This window comes from Staurois parvus, unplaced genomic scaffold (assembly GCF_062004578.1).
Source record: "Staurois parvus isolate SC_StPar_1 unplaced genomic scaffold, SC_StPar_1.0 ptg002181l, whole genome shotgun sequence".
Classification (NCBI taxonomy): Eukaryota; Metazoa; Chordata; class Amphibia; order Anura; family Ranidae; genus Staurois; species Staurois parvus.
In genome coordinates this window covers 1489446-1512129 of record NW_028319977.1, presented here as the reverse complement: position 1 = coordinate 1512129, position 22684 = coordinate 1489446, and the positions used below count along the sequence as shown (strand labels likewise).

The 22684-nt window shown below is 44.3% G+C and overlaps 1 protein-coding gene across 1 annotated transcript; it reads left to right on the top strand.

The window, feature by feature from the left end:
- The first annotated feature begins 67 nt into the window (after window positions 1-67).
- On the top strand, window positions 68-8946 carry LOC149432235 (taste receptor type 2 member 3-like). The gene is made up of 2 exons (XM_089665344.1): window positions 68-569; window positions 8489-8946. Exons 1-2 carry the CDS (start codon window positions 68-70, stop codon window positions 8944-8946), a joined length of 960 nt encoding a protein of 319 aa, XP_089521470.1.
- Window positions 8947-22684: the final 13738 nt, after the last annotated feature.

Here is a 22684-nt window from a genome sequence, read left to right as displayed (position 1 = left end):
TTCTATCATTGAATAAAGAGCACTTCTATCAATTTTATACACACAGCTCTTGTATGTGATTGCAGACATGGAGAATTCAACAGAAGAAGATGAATATGAAATGTTTCTAGAACATGAGCGGTCTCTATTTCCCTTGCTTATAATATTAGTATTGGCAGGTCTGGTGATACAATCATTTATAGTGGCTGTTAATGTCATTGACTGGCTGAAGGGAAGATCCATTACAGGTGCAGACAAAATTATCACCACTATTGGGATATCAAGGATCTTCTTTCACATTGCTTATCTGTTGGTCTTATTTTTATTGTACTATCTTCCAGAGGCAAGTATAATATTTATTTTAATTTTTTTGCTCATGTTGGAATCCACAGCCCTTTCCAACATCTGGTTATCGACTCTGCTCTCCGTCTTCTTCTACTTCAGGATCTCCACTTTTCACAACGTCTTCTTCTTACGTCTGAAGGCCATCATATCAAGAAGAGTTATCTACCTGATTATTGCCCCTTTCATTTTGTCCTTCGGATACTCAACAGTGAATGCTGTAACTTTCCTTAACCGCTTGCCGCCCTGCCACTGTGTTTATACGTGTGCAGGGCGGCAGTGGAGCGCAAAACCACGTTTAAAAACGGGTTCCGCGCTCCCGACACTTTCGCGGGCAGGGGGCGCGCGCGCGCGCTCCCGCCGACCCGCGGGTGATCCGATTCGATCCAGGAGGGATCAATCATTAGATTTCAGCCAGTGATTTCTGGCTGAAATCGGATGATCGGTCCCTGTCCTATCCTGTCCTGTGTTGATATTTACACAGGGCAGGATATGATGTCATTCTTCTCTGCCTGGACACATTCCGTTCCAGACAGAGAAGAAGAGACATTTAAACGTGAGTAAAACACTACACTAACAGTTAGAACACACTCTAGGACACATTTAACCCCCTGATTGCCCCCCCCCAGTTAACCCTTCACTGCCCTGTCACCAGTGTACCTGATCAGTGAAGCGATTTTTATTGATCACTGTATCAGTGTCGCTGGCGACTTCCAATAGTGCTAGCGCCCCTCCCAGATAGCGCCAGTTTGCCCCCCAGTACACCAATAAAGCCATTTAACCCCTTAATTTCCCCCCCCCACCCCCCCAGTTAACCCCTTAACTGCCCTGTCACCAGTGTCACTGATCAGTGAAGCGATTTTTACTGATCACTGTATCAGTGTCGCTGGCGACTTCCGATAGTGTTAGCGCCCCTCCCAGATAGCGCCAGATTGCCCACTAATACACCAGTAGTCCCGTCTAACCCCTTGATCGCCCCCCCCCCCCTGAGTTGACCCCTTCACTGCCCTCTCACCAGTGTCACTGATCAGTGAACCAATTTTTACTGATCACTGTATCAGTGTCGCTGGCGACTTCCGTTAGTGTTAGCGCCCCTCCCAGATAGCGCCAGATTGCCCGCTAATACACCAGTAGTCCCGTCTAACCCCTTGATCGCCCCCCCCCCTCCCCGAGTTGACCCCTTCACTGCCCTGTCACCAGTGTCACTGATCAGTGAACCAATTTTTACTGATCACTGTATCAGTGTCGCTGGCGACTTCCGTTAGTGTTAGCGCCCCTCCCAGATAGCGCCAGATTGCCCGCTAATACACCAGTGATCCCGTCTAACCCCTTGATCGCCCCCCCCCTCCCCCCTGAGTTGACCCCTTCACTGCCCTGTCACCAGTGTCACTGCTCAGTGAACCAATTTTTACTGATCACTGTATCAGTGTCGCTAGCGACTTCCAATAGTGTTAGCGCCCCTCCCAGATAGCACCAGTTTGCCCGCTAGTACACAGATAATCACATTTGACCCCTTGATTGCCAGGAACACGCTTACTTGCACGCTAAACCTTCATTGCTAGTATAGTGTCTGATTGGATCAATATCTTTGATCAGATCAGCGCTATACCAGCATTCACATTACTTTAGTATCCCCAAAAACGCAGTGTTAGCGGGATCAGCCCCAACACCTGCCAGCACCTGCGTTTAGCCCCTACGCCCCCCCCTTCTCCCCCGGCAAGTGCAGTGTCAGTAGATAACTGTCACTTGATACATATTACACACAAAACCGCAGTGTTCACAGAATCAGGCCTGATATCTGTTAGCACTTGTCGGTAAATTTTTTGTAGCGGTTCAAGCAGTCCCTGACAGCCAGGCGCTCTTTTTCCCGTGAGTCGCACTAGGTACCTGTAAATTTAGTGGCCAAAATGTCTAAGCAAAGGTACACTAGTGAAGAGGCCTATAGGATTCTGAGCATGTCAAGTGAGAGCGAAGGGGAAGACTCACTGGCAGAATCAGGCTCAGAATACGAACCTATAGACAGCAGCGGCACCCTGACAGCTAGCTCAGGCGACGAGGAAGTGGTCCCTGCTAAGGTCAGGCATACCCGATCCCATTCACAGGTTGCTGAGGTGGTACAAATGCATGATGACTCTCATATGCAGCAGAGTGCCAGTACTAGTGCCGCAGTATCTTTTGGTGAACTGGCGAGCACCAGCGGCCTAGTACGTCCTGGTCGTAGGCATACCAGCACTGCAGTATCACTTGGTGACGTGGCGAGTCCCATAAGTGCAGTACAAGCTGGTGCGGTGGCGAGCACAAGTAGTGTCCCGCGGCCACCAAGAATTCGCAGACAGGCCCGTAGAGCCCCTAGTGTCCTTCCGGATGTGCTTGCAAATCCCGATTGGCAGCCCACAAATTCTGCAGCACCCGTACTTCCCCCATTCACTGCCCAACCCGGAATTCAGGTGGAAACAGCAAATTTAAATACTCCCCTTAATTTTTTTGAGCTGTTTTTCACAGAAGATCTTTATGCATTGATTGTGGATCAAAGCAATTTATATGCACGCCAATTTATCGCCGCCAACCCAAATTCAAACCTTGCCAGACCATTCGCATGGAAACCCATTACGGTTTCCGAATTTAAAGTTTTTTTGGGCCTAACCCTCAACATGGGCATTAATGATAAAAATCAATTGCGGTTGTATTGGTCCACCGACCCTCTTGTTCACATGCCCGTGTTCTCTGCTGCCATGGCCAGGCATAGATATGAGAGTATAATGCGTTTTATGCACTTCTACGACAACTCACTCAGTCGTCCTCGGGGTGACCCTGAATTTGACCGGCTCCACAAAATTCGGCCCCTCGTAAATCACTTTAACCAAAAATTTGCAGATGTGTATACTCCCCAGAAAAACATCTGCATCGATGAGTCCCTCATTCAATATTCTGGCCGCCTTCTAATCAAACAATATCTCCCCAGCAAGCGTGCCAGATATGGGATCAAGATGTATAAGACCTGTGAGAGGGCAACAGGCTATACATGTAAGTTTCGGATTTACGAGGGAAAAGATAGTTACTTGGAGCCCCCCGGATGCCCAGACTACATGGGGAGCAGTGGCAAGATAGTTTGGGACTTGGCGTCATCCTATTTCCACATGGGGTACCACTTATACGTGGACAATTTTTATTCAAGCGTGCCACTATTTAGACATTTGTTCAATTTGGGAATTTGCACATGTGGCACTGTGCGATCTAATCGCCGAGGCTTCCCCCAACGGCTTGTAAATACCCATCTTAAAAGGGGGGAAAAAGCCTGCTTGAGAAATGAAGAATTGCTCGCAGTGAAGTGGAAGGACAAACGGGATGTTTACCTCCTGTCTTCCATTCATGCAGATACGACCGTCCAAATTACCACGGCAACTGGTGTTGTTGAGAAGCCCCTCTGTGTCCACGATTATAACCTTAACATGGGAGGGGTGGACTTCAATGACCAGATGATGCAGCCGTATTTAGTTTCCCGAAAATCCAAACGCTGGTACATAAAAGTGTCAGTTTATTTATTTCAATTGGCTCTATATAATGCTTTTGTTCTCTATAAAGCAACTGGACATAGTGGATCATACCTAAATTTCCAGTTAGAGAACATCAGGGCCCTTTTGTATCCAGAAGGTGCTGTGCCCCAAATCCCTCTCCCAGATGCAGTTAGCCGTCTGCATGAGAGACATTTTCTCAATACCATTCCTGGTACCCCAACCCAAAGAAGACCCCAAAAAAGATGTCGTGTCTGCAGCAAACGTGGAATTAGGCGTGACAGCCGCTATTGTTGTCCCTCCTGTCCTGGCCAACCTGGCCTCTGCATCAAGCCCTGCTTCCGCCTCTACCATACACTAGTGAACTATTAGTATAGGGTACAGCACGGCACAGATCAGGGCACATTTACACAGGGTCTCAAAAGATGTTCGGTAGTCAGGAAACTGGCTATCGCATTTGGAGAGACCCTACCAGCTGTTTAAATGTTTGAAGTTTGGAAAAAAAAGTTAAAAAAAATAAAAAAAATAAATAAAAGTACAAATACCCCCCAAAAAAATAAAAAAATGTAAAAACCAAAAATAGTTATAGTTTTTTTTGTTGTTGTCATTTTTGTGATTGTTCGACTTTCACTGGTTTATTGTTGTTTTATTGTTAACCATTTCTGTTTGCAGGAATGCTTTCAGCTGCAGCGCTGACCTGTTTATTCTGACAGCAACAGGAACTTGCTCTCAGAATAGACATAAGTCAGCGTGAGCAGCGCTGTTGGATGAGATTTTTCATCCGCAGTTATAAAAAACAGAATATATGCCAAAGCATGGGGGCCTGGGGTGGCCTGTGGGTGGATGGCCCCTATGCTTCGGCATATATATTTTATATTTGTTGGCACATTTCATGTGTGCCCACCATTAGAAGTGGGTGGATTGAGGGAGGTTTCTAATGGTGGGCATACCACCACACACTTTTCCTTATAAAGTTGTTTTATTGAGTTTATGTTTTATTGTTAACCATTGTTGATTTTTTTGCAGGAACGTCAAACTGCAGCACTGACCTGTTTATTCTGACAGCAACAGGGTCTTGCTTTCAGAATAGACATAAGTAGGTGTGTGCAGTGCTGTCGGATGAGATTTTTCATCCGCAGTTAAAAAAAAGAGAATATATGCCAAAGCATGGGGGCCTGGGGTGGCCACTGGGTGGATGGCCCCTATGCTTCGGCATATATATTTTATATTTGTTGGCACATTTCATATGTGCCCACCATTAGAAGTGGGTGGATTGAGGGAGGTTTCTAATGGTGGGCATACCACCACACACTTTTCATTATAAAGTTGTTGAGTTTATGTTTTATTGTTAACCCTTGTTGATTTCTTTGCAGGAACGTCAAACTGCAGCACTGACCTGTTTATTCTGACAGCAACAGGGTCTTGCTTTCAGAATAGACATAAGTAGGTGTGTGCAGTGCTGTCGGATGAGATTTTTCATCCGCAGTTAAAAAAAAGAGAATATATGCCAAAGCATGGGGGCCTGGGGTGGCCACTGGGTGGATGGCCCCTATGCTTCGGCATATATATTTTATATTTGTTGGCACATTTCATATGTGCCCACCATTAGAAGTGGGTGGATTGAGGGAGGTTTCTAATGGTGGGCATACCACCACACACTTTTCATTATAAAGTTGTTGAGTTTATGTTTTATTGTTAACCCTTGTTGATTTCTTTGCAGGAACGTCAAACTGCAGCACTGACCTGTTTATTCTGACAGCAACAGGGTCTTGCTTTCAGAATAGACATAAGTAGGTGTGTGCAGTGCTGTCGGATGAGATTTTTCATCCGCAGTTAAAAAAAAGAGAATATATGCCAAAGCATGGGGGCCTGGGGTGGCCAGTGGGTGGATGGCCCCCATGCTTCGGCATATATATTTTATATTTGTTGGCACATTTCATATGTGCCCACCATTAGAAGTGGGTGGATTGAGGGAGGTTTCTAATGGTGGGCATACCACACACTTTTTCTGGCAGAGATTTCTTCTCTTTTTTTTCATTCAGCCCACAGGCTGCATAAAGAAAAAAAGAACATAGCATATACACCCAACAAGGACCAGTGACGTACTGGTACATCACTGGACTTTGAATGGTTATACCAGGGTGATACCTGCAGCTGCAGGCATCATCCTGGTTTTATTTTTTTCAGCCGGAAATGGGCTTTCATGTAAAAGCATTCCTAGTGGTTAATTAGCTGCAGAATTGCCTTTACAAGCAGCGGGAGAAAATGCCCCCCCCTCCCCCTCCCTGAGATTTGCTTTCCAAAAAGGGGTCATTTGGGGGTGTTTGTTCTATCCTGGTATTTTAGCACCTCAAGAGATGTGATGGGCGGTCAGAAAGTAAAAGCTGTGTAAATTTCAAATTATCTATACCATAGTTTGTAGACGCTATAACTTTCACACAAAGCAATCAATATACACTTATTGGGATTTTTTTTACCAAAAACATGTAGCAGAATACATTTTGGCTTAAATTTATGACTAACTTTGAGTTTACGATATATTTTTTATAGCTGAAAGTAGAAAAAATTGTTTTTTTTTCAAGATTTTCGTGTTTTTTTGTTTATAGCGCCAAAAATAAAAAGCGCACAGGTGATCAAATACCACCAAAAGAAAGCTCTATTTGTGTGAAAAAAAGGACGTAAATTTCGATTGGGTACAGCATTGCATGACCGCGCAATTATCATTTGAATTAGTGCAGCGCTGTATAGCAAAAAAAGGCATAAATTACAGTATCTATACCATAGTTTGTAGACGCTATAACGTTCACACAAAGCAATCAATATACACTTCTTGGGATTTTTTTTACCAAAAACATGTAGCAGAATACATTTTGGCTGAAATTTATGACTAACTTTGAGTTTACGATATATTTTTTATAGCTGAAAGTAGAAAAAATTGTTTTTTTTTCAAGATTTTCGTGTTTTTTTGTTTATAGCGCCAAAAATAAAAAGTGCACAGGTGATCAAATACCACCAAAAGAAAGCTCTATTTGTGTGAAAAAAAGGACGTAAATTTCGATTGGGTACAGCATTGCATGACCGCGCAATTATCATTTGAATTAGTGCAGCGCTGTATAGCAAAAAAAGGCATAAATTACAGTATCTATACCATAGTTTGTAGACGCTATAACGTTCACACAAAGCAATCAATATACACTTATTGGGATTTTTTTTACCAAAAACATGTAGCAGAATACATTTTGGCTTAAATTTATGACTAACTTTGAGTTTACGATATATTTTTTATAGCTGAAAGTAGAAAAAATTGTTTTTTTTTCAAGATTTTCGTGTTTTTTTGTTTATAGCGCCAAAAATAAAAAGCGCACAGGTGATCAAATACCACCAAAAGAAAGCTCTATTTGTGTGAAAAAAAGGACGTAAATTTCGATTGGGTACAGCATTGCATGACCGCGCAATTATCATTTGAATTAGTGCAGCGCTGTATAGCAAAAAAAGGCATAAATTACAGTATCTATACCATAGTTTGTAGACGCTATAACGTTCACACAAAGCAATCAATATACACTTCTTGGGATTTTTTTTACCAAAAACATGTAGCAGAATACATTTTGGCTGAAATTTATGACTAACTTTGAGTTTACGATATATTTTTTATAGCTGAAAGTAGAAAAAATTGTTTTTTTTTCAAGATTTTTGTGTTTTTTTGTTTATAGCGCCAAAAATAAAAAGCGCACAGGTGATCAAATACCACCAAAAGAAAGCTCTATTTGTGTGAAAAAAAGGACGTAAATTTCGATTGGGTACAGCATTGCATGACCGCGCAATTATCATTTGAATTAGTGCAGCGCTGTATAGCAAAAAAAAGGCATAAATTACAGTATCTATACCATAGTTTGTAGACGCTATAACGTTCACACAAAGCAATCAATATACACTTATTGGGATTTTTTTTACCAAAAACATGGAGCAGAATACATTTTGGCTTAAATTTATGACTAACTTTGAGTTTACGATATATTTTTTATAGCTGAAAGTAGAAAAAATTGTTTTTTTTTCAAGATTTTCGTGTTTTTTTGTTTATAGCGCCAAAAATAAAAAGCGCACAGGTGATCAAATACCACCAAAAGAAAGCTCTATTTGTGTGAAAAAAAGGACGTAAATTTTGATTAGGTACAGCATTGCATGACCGCGCAATTATCATTTGAATTAGTGCAGCGCTGTATAGCAAAAAAAGGCATAAATTACAGTATCTATACCATAGTTTGTAGACGCTATAACGTTCACACAAAGCAATCAATATACACTTCTTGGGATTTTTTTTACCAAAAACATGTAGCAGAATACATTTTGGCTTAAATTTATGACTAACTTTGAGTTTACGATATATTTTTTATAGCTGAAAGTAGAAAAAATTGGTTTTTTTTCAAGATTTTCGTGTTTTTTTTGTTTATAGCGCCGAAAATAAAAAGCGCACAGGTGATCAAATACCACCAAAAGAAAGCTCCATTTGTGTGAAGAAAAGGACGTAAATTTTGTTTGGGTACAGCATTGCATGACCGCGCAATTATCATTTGAATTAGTGCAGCGCCAAACAGCAAAAAAAGGCCTGGTCATTAAGGGGGGTAAATCCTCTGGGGCTCAAGTGGTTAATATAGTCTTTAGCAATTCAACTCAAGATTACATTTCAGATACTTCACAAGAGAAAATGATGCAATATTTAAAAGTATTGTGGAACATTTTCCTATTCTTAATTTTCTTCATAGCTTTGGTTTTGCTTATTATTTTGATTGGTCTTCACACAAGAAGAATGACCAGTCATGGAAATACAGACACCTACTGCAGGACTATAACATTTACTGTGTTCTCTTTCATGGCCTCTAGTTTGTATACTACAGTAATTTTATTGCAAATGTATGAGGGATTATTGTCACAATTTTGGGGGTATTTTGTAAGAAACATTTTTCCAGCTCTACACTCTATTTTGCTCATTTATGCAGCAACAAAACTAAGAAATCAGTTCTTCAGGATTGTCCATTGTGGAACTAGCTGCTTGCTCCACAGAAACGTTCCTGTACCTCGCCCTATAGAGCAGGAGGAGGTGACCTCTTTGTGATTGAAGGAAAGACGATAAACAATATTTATTTTTTAACAAGTCATTAGAAATATTGTAATATTTTTTCTCTTTGTGTATCTATTAGTAATGTGGAGTCATTTATTAGCAAAATGATATTCATAATAAGCAGATGGGGAAAAGCAGTGAACCCAGAACTACTTATTTAAGTATAATTTACTTGTTTATATATTCATTTATTTTATTTAATATATTTTAACATAATTGTTGTTGTGGCGCCTTTCTTTTAGTACGCCAACAGAATGTTAACCTTTTTTTGGTCTACATTAGTGAATTGTAGTCATTTATTGTAAAGCGCTGAGTAAACTGGTGGTGCTATATAACTCCTGTATAATAATAATAATTTGATTTAAATATTATGATTGATTTACTAAAGTAGTTGAGGACCTTTACAAAATAAATTCACTTTAATTATTTATTCAAAAAAGCAAATTGCTGTTTTTTTTTTCTTTTTTCTTTTTTAAACTGGGTTTTATTGAAAAAAATATAAGTCAGACAATGACAGATACAAGCATGATATAATTAGAGATGAGCGAATTATTCAAAAATTCGATTCGGCTGATTCGCCGAATTTGAAGAAGAAATTCGATTCGATGCGAATTTATTCGCTACGAATTCAACTTATAAAAAGGCTTTCTAGGCTTCAGAGAGCCTTTAAATTAGTGCAGAACACTGTACCTTTAATTTAAATGCCCTTGGAGATGAGGAAGGAGAAGGAGAAGGATGAGAAGAAGGAGAAGGAGAAGGATGAGAAGAAGGAGAAGGAGAAGGATGAGAAGAAGGAGAAGGATGAGAAGAGGAGAAGGATGAGAAGAAGGAGAAGGAGAAGGATGAGAAGAAGGAGAAGGATGAGAAGAAGGAGAAGGAGAAGGATGAGAAGAAGGAGAAGGATGAGAAGAAGGAGAAGGATGAGAAGAAGGAGAAGGATGAGAAGAAGGAGAAGGAGAAGGATGAGAAGAAGGAGAAGGATGAGAAGAAGGAGAAGGATGAGAAGAAGGATGAGAAGAAGGAGAAGGATGAGAAGAAGGATGAGAAGAAGGAGAAGGATGAGAAGAAAAAGGATGAGAAGAAGAAGAAGGATGAGAAGAAGGAGAAGGATGAGAAGAAGAAGAAGGATGAGAAGAAGAAGAAGGATGAGAAGAAGAAGAAGGATGAGAAGAAGGAGAAGGATGAGAAGAAGAAGAAGGATGAGAAGAAGAAGAAGGATGAGAAGAAGGAGAAGGATGAGAAGAAGAAGAAGAAGGATGAGAAGAAGGAGAAGGATGAGAAGAAGAAGAAGGATGAGAAGAAGAAGGATGAGAAGAAGGAGAATTCCAAGCCGGCAAAAAGTGTATCTGCAGAGCTCCGCTATTTCTTAGCGGAGCTCTGCAGATACACTTAGCGGAGCTCTGCAGATACACTTAGCGGAGCTCTGCAGATACACTTTTTGCCGGCTTGGAATTCTTCTTATTTTCATCCTACTTCTTCTTCTTCTTCTTCATCCTCATCCTCATCCTCAGAAGAAGAAGAAGAGGATGAGGATGAAGAAGAAGAAGAAGAAGTAGGATGAAAATAAGAAGAATTCCAAGCCGGCAAAAAGTGTATCTGCAGAGCTCCTCTATTCTGCAGATACACTTAGAGGAGCTCTGCAGATACACTTTTTGCCGGCTTGGAATTCTTCTTATTTTCATCCTACTTCTTCTTCTTCTTCTTCTTCTTCTTCATCCTCATCCTCAGAAGAAGAAGAAGAGGATGAGGATGAGGATGAAGAAGAAGAAGTAGGATGAAAATAAGAAGAATTCCAAGCCGGCAAAAAGTGTATCTGCAGAGCTCCGCTAAGTGTATCTGCAGAGCTCCGCTATTTCTGACAGTTCTCTGACATTCACTCCATACAGCGGTTGAAACATTGTATCTATTTGTTTCCATTTATGGAAACAAATAGACACAATGTTTCAACCGCTGTATGGAGTGAATGTCAGAGAACTGTCAGAAATAGGCTATTTCTGACAGTTCTCTGACATTCACTCCTCAACCGCTGTATGGAGTATTGAATGTCAGAGAACTGTCAGAAATAGCCTATTTCTGACAGTTCTCTGACATTCACTCCATACAGCGGTTGAAACATTGTATCTATTTGTTTCCATAAATGGAAACAAATAGATACAATGTTTCAACCGCTGAGCTCTGCAGATACACTTAGCGGAGCTCTGCAGATACACTTAGCGGAGCTCTGCAGATACACTTTTTGCCGGCTTGGAATTCTTCTTATTTTCATCCTACTTCTTTTTCTTCTTCTTCTTCATCCTCATCCTCATCCTCAGAAGAAGAAGAAGAGGATGAGGATGAAGAGGAAGAAGAAGAAGAAGAAGTAGGATGAAAATAAGAAGAATTCCAAGCCGGCAAAAAGTGTATCTGCAGAGCTCCTCTATTCTGCAGATACACTTAGAGGAGCTCTGCAGATACACTTTTTGCCGGCTTGGAATTCTTCTTATTTTCATCCTACTTCTTCTTCTTCTTCTTCCTCTTCATCCTCATCCTCTTCTTCTTCTTCTGAGGATGAGGATGAGGATGAAGAAGAAGAAGAAAAAGAAGTAGGATGAAAATAAGAAGAATTCCAAGCCGGCAAAAAGTGTATCTGCAGAGCTCCGCTAAGTGTATCTGCAGAGCTCCGCTAAGTGTATCTGCAGAGCTCAGCGGTTGAAACATTGTATCTATTTGTTTCCATTTATGGAAACAAATAGATACAATGTTTCAACCGCTGTATGGAGTGAATGTCAGAGAACTGTCAGAAATAGGCTATTTCTGACAGTTCTCTGACATTCAATACTCCATACAGCGGTTGAGGAGTGAATGTCAGAAAAATGGTCAGAAATAGCCTATTTCTGACAGTTCTCTGACATTCACTCCATACAGCGGTTGAAACATTGATTCTTCTTTTCATTCTTCTTCTCATTCTTCTTTTCATGAAGAAGAAAAGAAGAATGAGAAGAATGAAAAGAAGAATGAGAAGAAGAAGAAGAATGAAAAGAAGAATGAGAAGAAGAATGAAAAGAAGAATGAAAAGAAGAATGAGAAGAATGAAAAGAAGAATGAGAAGAATGAAAAGAAGAATGAAAAGAAGAAGAAGAATGAAGAGAAGAAGAAGAATGAAAAGAAGAAGAAGAAGAATGAAAAGAAGAAGAAGAATGAAAAGAAGAATGAAAAGAAGAAGAAGAATGAAAAGAAGAAGAATGAAAAGAAGAAGAATGAAAAGAAGAATGAGAAGAATGAAAAGATTCTTCTTCTTCTTCTTTTCATTCTTCTTTTCATTCTTCTTCTTCTTTTCATTCTTCTTCTTCTTCTTTTCATTCTTCTCATTCTTCTTTTCATTCTTCTCATTCTTCTTCTCATTCTTCTTTTCATTCTTCTTCTCATTCTTCTTTTCATTCCTCTTCTTCTTTTCATTCTTCTTTTCATTCTTCTCATTCTTCTTTTCATTCTTCTTCTCATTCTTCTTTTCATTCTTCTTTTCATTCTTCTTCTCATTCTTCTTTTCATGAAGAAGAAAAGAAGAATGAAAAGAATGAAAAGAAGAATGAAAAGAAGAAGAATGAAAAGAAGAATGAGAAGGAGAATGAAAAGAAGAATGAAAAGAAGAATGAGAAGAATGAAAAGAAGAATGAAAAGAAGAAGAAGAATGAAAAGAAGAAGAAGAATGAAAAGAAGAATGAAAAGAAGAAGAAGAATGAAAAGAAGAAGAAGAGAATGAAAAGAAGAATGAAAAGAAGAAGAAGAATGAAAAGAAGAAGAAGAAGAATGAAAAGAAGAATGAGAAGAATGAAAAGAAGAAGAAGAAGAATGAAAAGAAGAATGAAAAGAAGAAGAAGAATGAAAAGAAGAAGAAGAAGAATGAAAAGAAGAATGAAAAGAAGAAGAAGAATGAAAAGAAGAAGAAGAAGAATGAAAAGAAGAATGAAAAGAAGAATGAGAAGAATGAAAAGATTCTTCTTCTTCTTTTCATTCTTCTTTTCATTCTTCTTCTTCTTTTCATTCTTCTTCTTCTTTTCATTCTTTTTTTCATTCTTCTCATTCTTCTTTTCATTCTTCTCATTCTTCTTCTCATTCTTCTTCTCATTCTTCTTTTCATTCTTCTTCTTCTTTTCATTCTTCTTTTCATTCTTCTCATTCTTCTTTTCATTCTTCTTTTCATTCTTCTTCTCATTCTTCTTTTCATGAAGAAGAAAAGAAGAATGAGAAGAATGAAAAGAAGAATGAAAAGAAGAAGAAGAATGAAAAGAAGAATGAGAAGAAGAATGAAAAGAAGAATGAAAAGAAGAATGAGAAGAATGAAAAGAAGAATGAAAAGAAGAAGTATTCCAGTACAGCAAAAAGTGTATCTGCAGAGAGCTCCGCTATTTCTGACAGTTCTCTGACAGTTCCTTCACACGTACAGTGGTTGAAACATTGTATCTATTTATTTCCGAATAAAAACATCTGTATCCTAAATGGAAACAAATAGATACAATGTTTCAACCGCTGTACATGTGACGGAACTGTCAGAGAACTGTCAGAAATAGCGGAGCTCTCTGCAGGGACACTTTTGCCGGCTGATCGGGAAAAATCCGATTCGCGCACCCGAATTATGCAAATATTCGGATTCGACGCGAATCGAATTTTTCCTGAAATTCGAAACGAATTCCACTTCGCCTGGTTCGATTCGCTCATCTCTAGATATAATCTTTACAGGATAAATGTAGGAGTGCAGATGTGAGAAGGTTGAAGCCCCCTACAGCATACATGAATTACAGAGTGATATATCAACAGATAAGTAGGACATACTCTATAATAGTGTTACATTTACCATGGGTATAAAATTTTAAAAGTATGTATTATTATTATTATTATTATTACATCGAGTTTATATAGCGCCAAAGGGTTTGCTCAGCGCTGTACAATAGGCTGGGGGGACAATACATGGCACAGTACAACAATAACATACAACGTACGAGGGGTAAGAGGGCCCTACTCTTTCGAGCTTACAATCTAGGAGGGAGGGGGTAGTGGTACAGTAGGAAGTGGCTGAGGGGAATGAGGGGTGGGAGGAAAGAGGGAGAGTGGCCGTTAGGTGAGGGTGGGGTAGGCTTCCCTGAAGAGATGGGTTTTGAGGGAGCGCCTGAATGTGAGGAGGGAAGGCGATAGTCTGATGGATTGGGGCAGTGAGTTCCAGAGGATGGGGGAGGACCTGAAGAAGTCTTGCAGTCGTGCATGGGAGGAGGAGACCAGGGAGCAGGATAGAAGGAGGTCCAGTGAGGAGCGAAGGGTACGGGTAGGGCGGTACTTGGGGATCAGGTTGGTGAGGTAGTCAGGGGCAATGTTGTGAACAGCTTTGTAGGTCAGGGTTAGAAGTTTAAATTTGATGCGTTGGGCAATCGGGAGCCAGTGGAGGGAGAGGCAGAGGGGGGTGGCAGAGGCGGAGCGGGTGGTGAGGTGGATGAGTCTAGCCGCTGAGTTCAGGATGGTCTGGAGCGGGGAGAGCCTGCACTTGGGTAGGCCGGAGAGAAGAGAATTGCAGTAGTCAAGGCGCGAGATGATGAGGGAGTGTACTAGAAGTTTGGTGGTGTCAGGGGTGAGGAAGGTACGTATCTTGGCAATGTTGCGGAGGTGGAGCCTGCATGTGTTTGTAAGTGATTTGACATGTGGCTGGAAGGAGAGGTTCGAGTCAAGAATGACGCCAAGGACTTTGGCTTGCGGGGCGGGAATGATAGTGGAGTTGTTGGTGATGATGGATAGGATGGGGGGGGTGTGGGCAGGGAGAAAGACGAGGAGCTCGGTTTTGGAGAGGTTGAGCTTGAGGAAATGTAGCGACATCCAGTCTGAGATGTCGTTTAGGAGGTGAGTGATGCGGGCGGAGATAGAGGGGGTGAGGAGAGGGGTGGAGAGGTAGACTTGGGTGTCGTCAGCGTAGAGGTGGTAGTTGAAGCCGTGGGAGTGTATGAGTTTGCCCAGGGAGGAGGTGTAGATGGAGAAGAGAAGGGGTCCAAGGACAGAGCCTTGGGGGACCCCAACAGAGAGGGGGAGGTGGCACCATTGTAGGTGACGCTGAAGGAGCGTCGGGATAGGTAGGATGAGAACCAAGAGAGAGCAGTATCTCTGATGCCAAGGGAGAGTAGCTTATTAAGGAGGAGGGGGTGGTCAACTGTGTCGAAGGCCGCGGAGAGGTCCAGGAGAAGGAGGACAGAGTGATTTTGAGGAGGGCAGTTTCAGTGGAGTGTAGGGGACGGAAGCCGGACTGTAGTGGATCAAAGAGGTTGTTGTCAGTTAGGTGGGAGCTTAGGCGATCGTAGACTATGCGCTCAAGGAGCTTGGATGTGAGTGGCAGCAGGGAGATGGGTCTGAGGTTGTTGGGGTCCGCGGGATCCAGGGAGGGCTTTTTGAGGATGGGGGTGATATGAGCGTGCTTTAGGGGGGAGGGGAATGCGCCAGTAGAGAGGGAGAGATTGAAGATGTGGGTGAGGGAGCGGATGAGGGAGGCGGGGGGTGACCGGAGGAGTTGAGAGGGGATAGGGTCCAGGGGGCAGGTAGTGAGGCGGGCTTCTGAGAGGACTTTGGCGACTTCCTCAGTAGTGACAGGGCTGAGGGAGTGCAGTGCAGGGGGGGTTATGGTGGGCGGGGCCTTGGGAGAGGTGGGGGGCAGTGCGGTTGAGAGGGCAGAGGAGGGGGGAGATGGAGGGGTGACGGGGGTGGGGAGGCTAGGTGGGGAGGTAGATTGCAAGTTGACGATGTCCTTACGGATAGCGTCAATCTTGTTGTGGAAATGGGTGTCAATCTCGTGGGCGGTGAGAGAGGTACTGAGTGGAGGAGGGGGGGGAGAGAGCAGGGAGTTGAAGGTGGAGAAGAGTCGGCGAGGGCAGGAGGAGAGGGTGTTGATCAGGTTAACAAAGTAGGCCTGCTTGGCCGCGTGGAGGGAGGAGGTGTAGGTGAGAAATGCAGATTTGTAGAGGTAGAATGTATGAGGGGACCTGGTTTTGTGCCACAGTCTCTCCAGTGCGCGACTGCGACATTTGAGGCATTTAGTGCTGTCGTTCTGCCATGGTTGAAGCAGCCTAGGTTTGATGTTGCGTGTGGTTAGGGGTGCCAGAGAGTCTAGGGCAGCTGACAGTCATTGTACAAGGTGGTGGCTATGTTAGGACATGACAGTGAGAGGATGCTGTCGTGTAGGCGGTCGGCGGCCGAGAGGAGGGGGGCCGGGTTCAGGTTGCGGGGGTTGCGGCTGGTGATGGTTTCATGTTTTTGGGGGGGGGGAGTTGGGGGAAGGGGAGATGGAGAACGTGATGAGGTGGTGGTCGGAGAGAGGGAAGGGGGTGTTAGAGAACTGGTTGAGGGTACAGAGGTGGGAGAAGATGAGGTCCAGGGTGTTCCCTCCGATGTGGGTGGAGGATTGAGTGTGCTGTGTGAGCGCGAAGGAGGAGGTTAGGTGGAGGAATTGGGAAGTAGCTGGGTTGTTGTCGTTGATAGGGATATTGAAGTCCCCGAGGATGATGGCGGTAGCTCAGAGGAGAGGAAGAAGGGGAGCCAGGCGGCGAAGTTGTCCAGGAAGTGGGGTATGGACCCAGGAGGTCTGTAGATCACTGCGATCCTTAGGGGGGTGGGTGAGAAGAGTCGGATGCAGTGCGCCTCAAAGGAGGGGAAGGATAGAGAGGGTGGGTTAGGGAGGACCTGGAAGGTACTAAGCGGTGATAGGAGCAAGCCGACACCACCACCTCTGCGATCGCTCAGTCTTGGTGAATGGGTCCAGATGAGACCTCCATGGGTGAGTGCCGCAGGGGAAGTGGAGTCAGTGGCCTGTACCCAGGTTTCGGTGACTGCTAGGAGGTTGAGGGAGCGGGAGATGAAGAGGTCATAGATGGCGGTAAGAATGTTGCAAACCGAACGGGCATTCAGGAGTGCAACCGAGAGAGGGGGGATAGATATGGGGAGGAGGAGTACATGTATGAGGTTGAAGGGATTGCGTCGGCTGGCGTGAGCAGGGGGGTCACTAGGGGGGGGGTGAGGTGGTGAGGGGCCAGGGTTCAGGGAGATGTCTCCAGCTGATATGAGAAGGAGGAGGGTGAGGAAGGTGGCATGGGAACGGGAGGTGTAGGAGCGCGTTGGTCTGAAAGTGGTGGCAAGTGGGTCAGCGGGGAAGTGGAGTAGCAGGAGGAGGTGGTGGGTGCCATAGTGGGGAGAGGGGAGAAGTGAGGGGGCGATATAGAGCTGCTTAGCGGGGGTGGGTGGGTAGAGGGAGGCGGTTTTAGGGATGGAGGAGAGGAGGACGAGGAGGAGGAGCGCAGGCGGCATGTTGGGGTGAGCGGGGTGCTGGAAAGGTCGGGGTGGGTGAGGGGGCGCTGGTCAGGGATGGCGAAGCAGAGTGTCTGAAACGCCGTGGGAGGTGAGGGGGTGCAGGTCAGGGATGGTGAAGCAGAGCGTCTGTAGCGCTGTGGAGGAGTCTATTGCATTCTTCTGTGAGGGGAGGGGGAGAGTGGAGGGCAGCAGGGTCAGCAGCAAGTAGGTAGTAGTCTGCGGGTGTAGTAGGTTGGTGCCCGTGGGTGCGGCAGCACGTCGTCAGGCATCAGGGATACAGGTCAGGGCAAGGTGATGTGGGGAATCTGAATCACCGTGGGAGAGTTCATTTGAGTCCTTCTTTAGGGGAGAGTGAGGGTGGAGGGCGGCAGCTGGTTGGCTGCAGTCTGTGGGTGCAGTAAGCTGGCGTCCGTGGGTGCTGTGGCACGTCTTCAGTGGGTCCTGTGGTTCGGCGAGCGGAGGGGTCGTAGGGTGCGATGACTGGGGGTGTTGGTAGGCACGGTGACTGGTGATGCTGGCGGCTCGGTGACTGGAGTTGTTGAGGCCAGGCGTCGTGTGCTGAGGGCTCGGCGTCGGGAGGCGCTGAAGGTGTAGAAGGGCGCAGCGTCAGGAGGTGTCGAAGGGTAGTCGTCAGGGTCGAGCGGGGCGTTGCGGTAGCGATTGACGGCCCTACGTGGTTCGTGCTCATCCGTGATCTGTTGCGGCCGATAGGAGAGACCGTGGCTTTGGGGGTCGTGGTGGGCCACGAGTCGCCGGGGCTTCGCCAGAGGGAATAGCGTGCCGGAGGGCAGGGTGGTGGGCTAGCGGTCCTGGGTGGGGTGGCTGGCTTGTAGTCCCAGGTGGGGTGGTGGGCAGGGAATCCCTGGTGGGATGGTGGCCGTGCTATCCCTGGTGGTGTAGTAGCGATCCCTGGAGGGATAGTGGCTTAGGGTCCCTGGTGGTACGGGGTTTCCGATGGATGGTGGGATCCCTGGGTGTGTCCCTGGTGGCTGGTGGTGGGATGGTGGTTGGGCTCCCTGGTGGGTAGTGGGTGACCCTGGTGGAGTACCTGGTGTCCTGGAGCGTCGGGGTGGAGGTGGGTCCCTCCTAGGTTAGAAGGACCGTTGGTGGTGGTGGTAGCTTCCCCGGAGGAGCGGAGGCGTCCCGCTGCGGCCGTAATTCCCGCCGCGGTTCCAGCCACGGCCGGCAGGAATCACCACGGCTTCGGGTGCTGTGGTAGGCCTCAAGCGGCTTCGGACCGCCGGAGATCCGCTGGAGGGACGGAGTGTCTGTGGGTGTTGGTGGGGACTTCAGTAGCAGGCTCAGGGGCCCGGATAACAGCGGATGGGGCGCATCGGCGCCGGAGCTGGCAAACAGGTGGCTGCTCCAGGGGGACCCTGGAGAGGCTGGCTGATCGGCAGGGACCAGGGAACGGAGCGGCAGCAGCCCGGGCTGATGCCCGGCGATCCTGGTCAGCCGCGCCAAAAAATCGAGGCCACGGCTTCGGGTGCCGGGTAGGCTGCAAGTCCCGGAGCTCCGGGAGAAAGGTCAGTGGTCTTCCCTGCCTGGCGAGCAGAAAACAAAAAAACAAATCTGGCAGTAACATCCTGAGTACAAAAAAAAAACCACAAAAACACTGGCAATTATCCTAACCCTAGGTTCACACCTAAGCGTTTCCTGCAGCGTTTTGTGTTTTGCAGAAATGCAGTACAGCCCATTTAACATGATTTCCTATGGGACATGTTCACACTTGTGCATTTTTAACTGGTGTGTTTTTTGGAAAGGTCAGGGACTTTTTTTGAACACAAAAAGTTGTGTTTTTGTTTCTATAGACTTCAACAGCGAACCCCAAATAATAGTCGTCAGTGGCCATTGTCTCCCTTTATCCCATGTAAGCGCTCAGCTTCATGAGCCAGTGGCTATCATAAGATCGGCATTGGCTGGCTCCACATATTGGCGAGAGTATGATTATGAGGCTGTGTCCCCTTTAAAAGAACTCCCTCCTTCCTCTCCCTGCCCCTTGTTGGATCCCCAGGTGACCATCCCAGGGCCCAGAGGAGAGATATTTAAAAGCAGACCCCGACCTTAGCCAGCATCAAAAATGCAAAACGCAAAGAAAAACACAATGCAGAAACAGCTTAAACGCAACATACATAGGTATAAACCTAGCCTAACAGAGTACCCTAATACTTAATGTGGAACTTAAGATAAAAAATGAAAAACAAGTGGACAGGAAGGATTTGTTACATAAAAGAGACAAGCTTTGTCTCTTCTGCATTAAAGCTACCTATCCGTCTATCCACTCTTGTACAGTGAGCCTCACAGGTGCAACTCACTGTACAAATTCGGCAATGTCATATTTAATAGAACTCCCATGCATGTACGGGAGTGATGTCATCCCCGCCTGGCCAATGACATCAGCCAGTGTTCAGGACCCAGTAACCGGCCTCCCAAAGATGTTAGCAGCCAGGCAGGGAGCTCCGGGACAGTGCATCGTGGAATCAGAGATGAGTATAGTTCTGTTTTAAAGTATATTTACCTGTATTGAAAGAAGGTAATGGGTTAGTGGCTGAGGCACTAATCGACAAAGGAACATGTCCAAGTACTGAGGAACAATTAAACATTCAAGCAACAACATAGATTAAATAAATAAATTAAATTCTGAAGTGCTTTCAATAAGCTCTAAATAATTATATATACACGGTCAATACATATAAAAAATAATAAGTAAATATCTTAAAAAGTAACTATATACCCTTTAAGGTACCACAGAAAGGATTTGAGAATGGAATCAATTTCTCAAAAAGTGCAAAAATGGGTTAATTGGACAAGATTTAAAAAATTTAGGGAGAAAAAACATTTTAAATAAGTTCACCCTTCCCATTAGGGATAATGGGAGCCTAAGCCATTGGGCGACGTTGGTACAGAGGGAGGAGATGCAAGGTTAACATAGAACCTTGTCAAGGGTAGTTGAATCTCAGTCCTTAGATATCTAAATTTGGAGGTGATGCGCAATGGGCAACTCGTGAGCAGACTAATCTCATCTATAACAAAGAGATTAGATTTGGACCAATTTATTTTAAATCCTGAGTATTGTCTAAAATGTTGAATTAGGGTAAGAACTCGTGATGTGGTAATCTGGGGGTCCGAGATTTACAATAACATGTCATCAGCATAGAGTGAAACTAGTTCTTCCAGGTTACCAATTGGGATTCCCTAAACCAAAGGGGAAGTCGATAGAGTTCCGCCAATGGCTCTATGGCCAGCGCAAATAGCAAGGTGAAAGCAGACACTGCTGCGCAGTGTCCTAGAATATTGGGAAGGAATCAGAGATTTGACCATTAACCCTAATACGGGCTTGTGGTTGAGTGTATAAAATACGTATCCACGTAGGGAAAACTTCCCCAAAGCTGTACCTTTGGAGAACCTAAAATAGATAGGGCCACTCTATAGTATCAAACACCTTAGTGTATCAAGAGATATTAGCACTCTAGGGGAATCCAGGGCACCTGGCATTTGGTGATTGGTGAGGAGCCTACGGAGATTAGCATAGGTAGAGCGTCCAGGAATAAACTCAGTTTGATCTGACCTGATTCACAAAAATTCAAACCTTTAGTAGGCTTAGGGATTAACACTATCAGTGCTTCCCGCAGTGAAGCGGGTAAATTCTTGTCCTCCAGGATGGCTTTATCAAGAATAGTTAACTGAAGATATTCTCTATGGGCCACATACCATTCGATGGGGAAGCCATCAAGGCTTGAAGTCTTATGTTTTGCAAATGTGCCCAGGGTTTTATCAATCTCAGAGGTAATCAGACTGCCTAAAAACAGCCTGCCCTCCATAGAAAGGGTAGGGAGCGGAATGCCACTGAGATACCCCACAAGAGAGTTTAAACCATAATTGAGCTGGGAGGTATATAATTCTACATAAAAGTGTAAGAATGTGTCTAAAATTAGGTCAGTAGGCAAGACAGTGTATCCCAGTCCACTGGCGCTCAACACATGTTCCCACTATTCGAGAATGATTTGCTAGGATTAACAAAATGGAGGAAATGGAGGAATTGATTTCTGTAGCAAAAGAACATCCCGAGAGATTCAGGAAGACTTGGGCTTGTTTGGAGCCATTTCAAAACCACTACTACCTATCGCCTATTAATGCATGCACAGCCTATACCCCCTGACTGAATGGTTAGATACACTGTTGTACTAGAGAACGCCCTGTCCACCGTAGACACATTTGGTGCACATTCGGATGGACTGAGACTTGACATCGTAGCCTGCATTTCGGCTCCTGGACCCTTTGCTTGATCTTGCATGTATTGCAGTTTAATCCATATGACCATATTTTTGGCTTGCACAAAATGATGTGCACTATTTTATTCAAAACTATTCACCTTAGCGTCCCCATTACTACCTACCCATTCTCCTCCTTCCGCCTCCCCTTTTTTTTTTTTGTCTCTTCTACCCCTCATCCCCCCACTACCTCACTCTATATCTTCATCTTCTTCTCTATTTATTCTCCTTTCTGACTTTTCTTTCTCTTACACCTTTCTACACGCCTTCATTCTTCATATATTCTATACAAATATTGCATTTAATCTCCCATATAGGTGTGAATGCTTACACTTGACTCACACGTCCCTGCAGTAGACTCACATATCGTATCATATAAATTATCCTGTGCTAGCACTACCCAACACATCGCACCCCCTTAACTTAAGGGCTCATAAATACATAGGTCGTTAAGCAATATACCCACTTCAATTTATCTACCATACTCTTGGTATATACTGATTTGCTATATGCATGTGTAATAAGGATATATTTCATACCAATGTGTATTCTGGTTTAAACCCAAGGCCCGTCTGCGTAATGGGATGCTACATGTGTTGCCTATGTTCGGACTGTGATTCCATTTTTGAAAAAAAAAAAAAATTAGGTCAGTAGAGGTTTGGGGGGTGCCACCACTATCCAAGATTCTGGGGTTAGCAGTGGGCTTGTGTGCTGTTCTATCCAAAAAGGCAAGCAGACTTGCATTTTTATTGCCCGAATACAAATATGTGTTACGCTTGATAGAGCAGCTTCTTCTGGGTTTTATCAGTTAAATCAATATTATAAGATCTCTGGGCCTCTTTCCATTAGAGATAACTGTTGGCAGAGGGGTCAGAGACATTCCTTCCAGGTCCACCACTTTTTGAGACAACTCCAGCAAATTACATTCATTAGCTTTTTTGAGAGCCTTAACTCTGTACATGTAAGAGCCCCTCGTAACTGATTTAAAGGCGTCCCATTGGAGGCACGGTGAAAAATCTCAATCAGCTTCCTGCCAGTATGTTTTCATATCATCATAGTATTTATACAGCACCATATGGTCTGAAAGCCAGAATGGGTTCATCCGACAGGTGTGTAATCCTGCAGTACGAGCTGTCCTAAGCTGCAGCTCC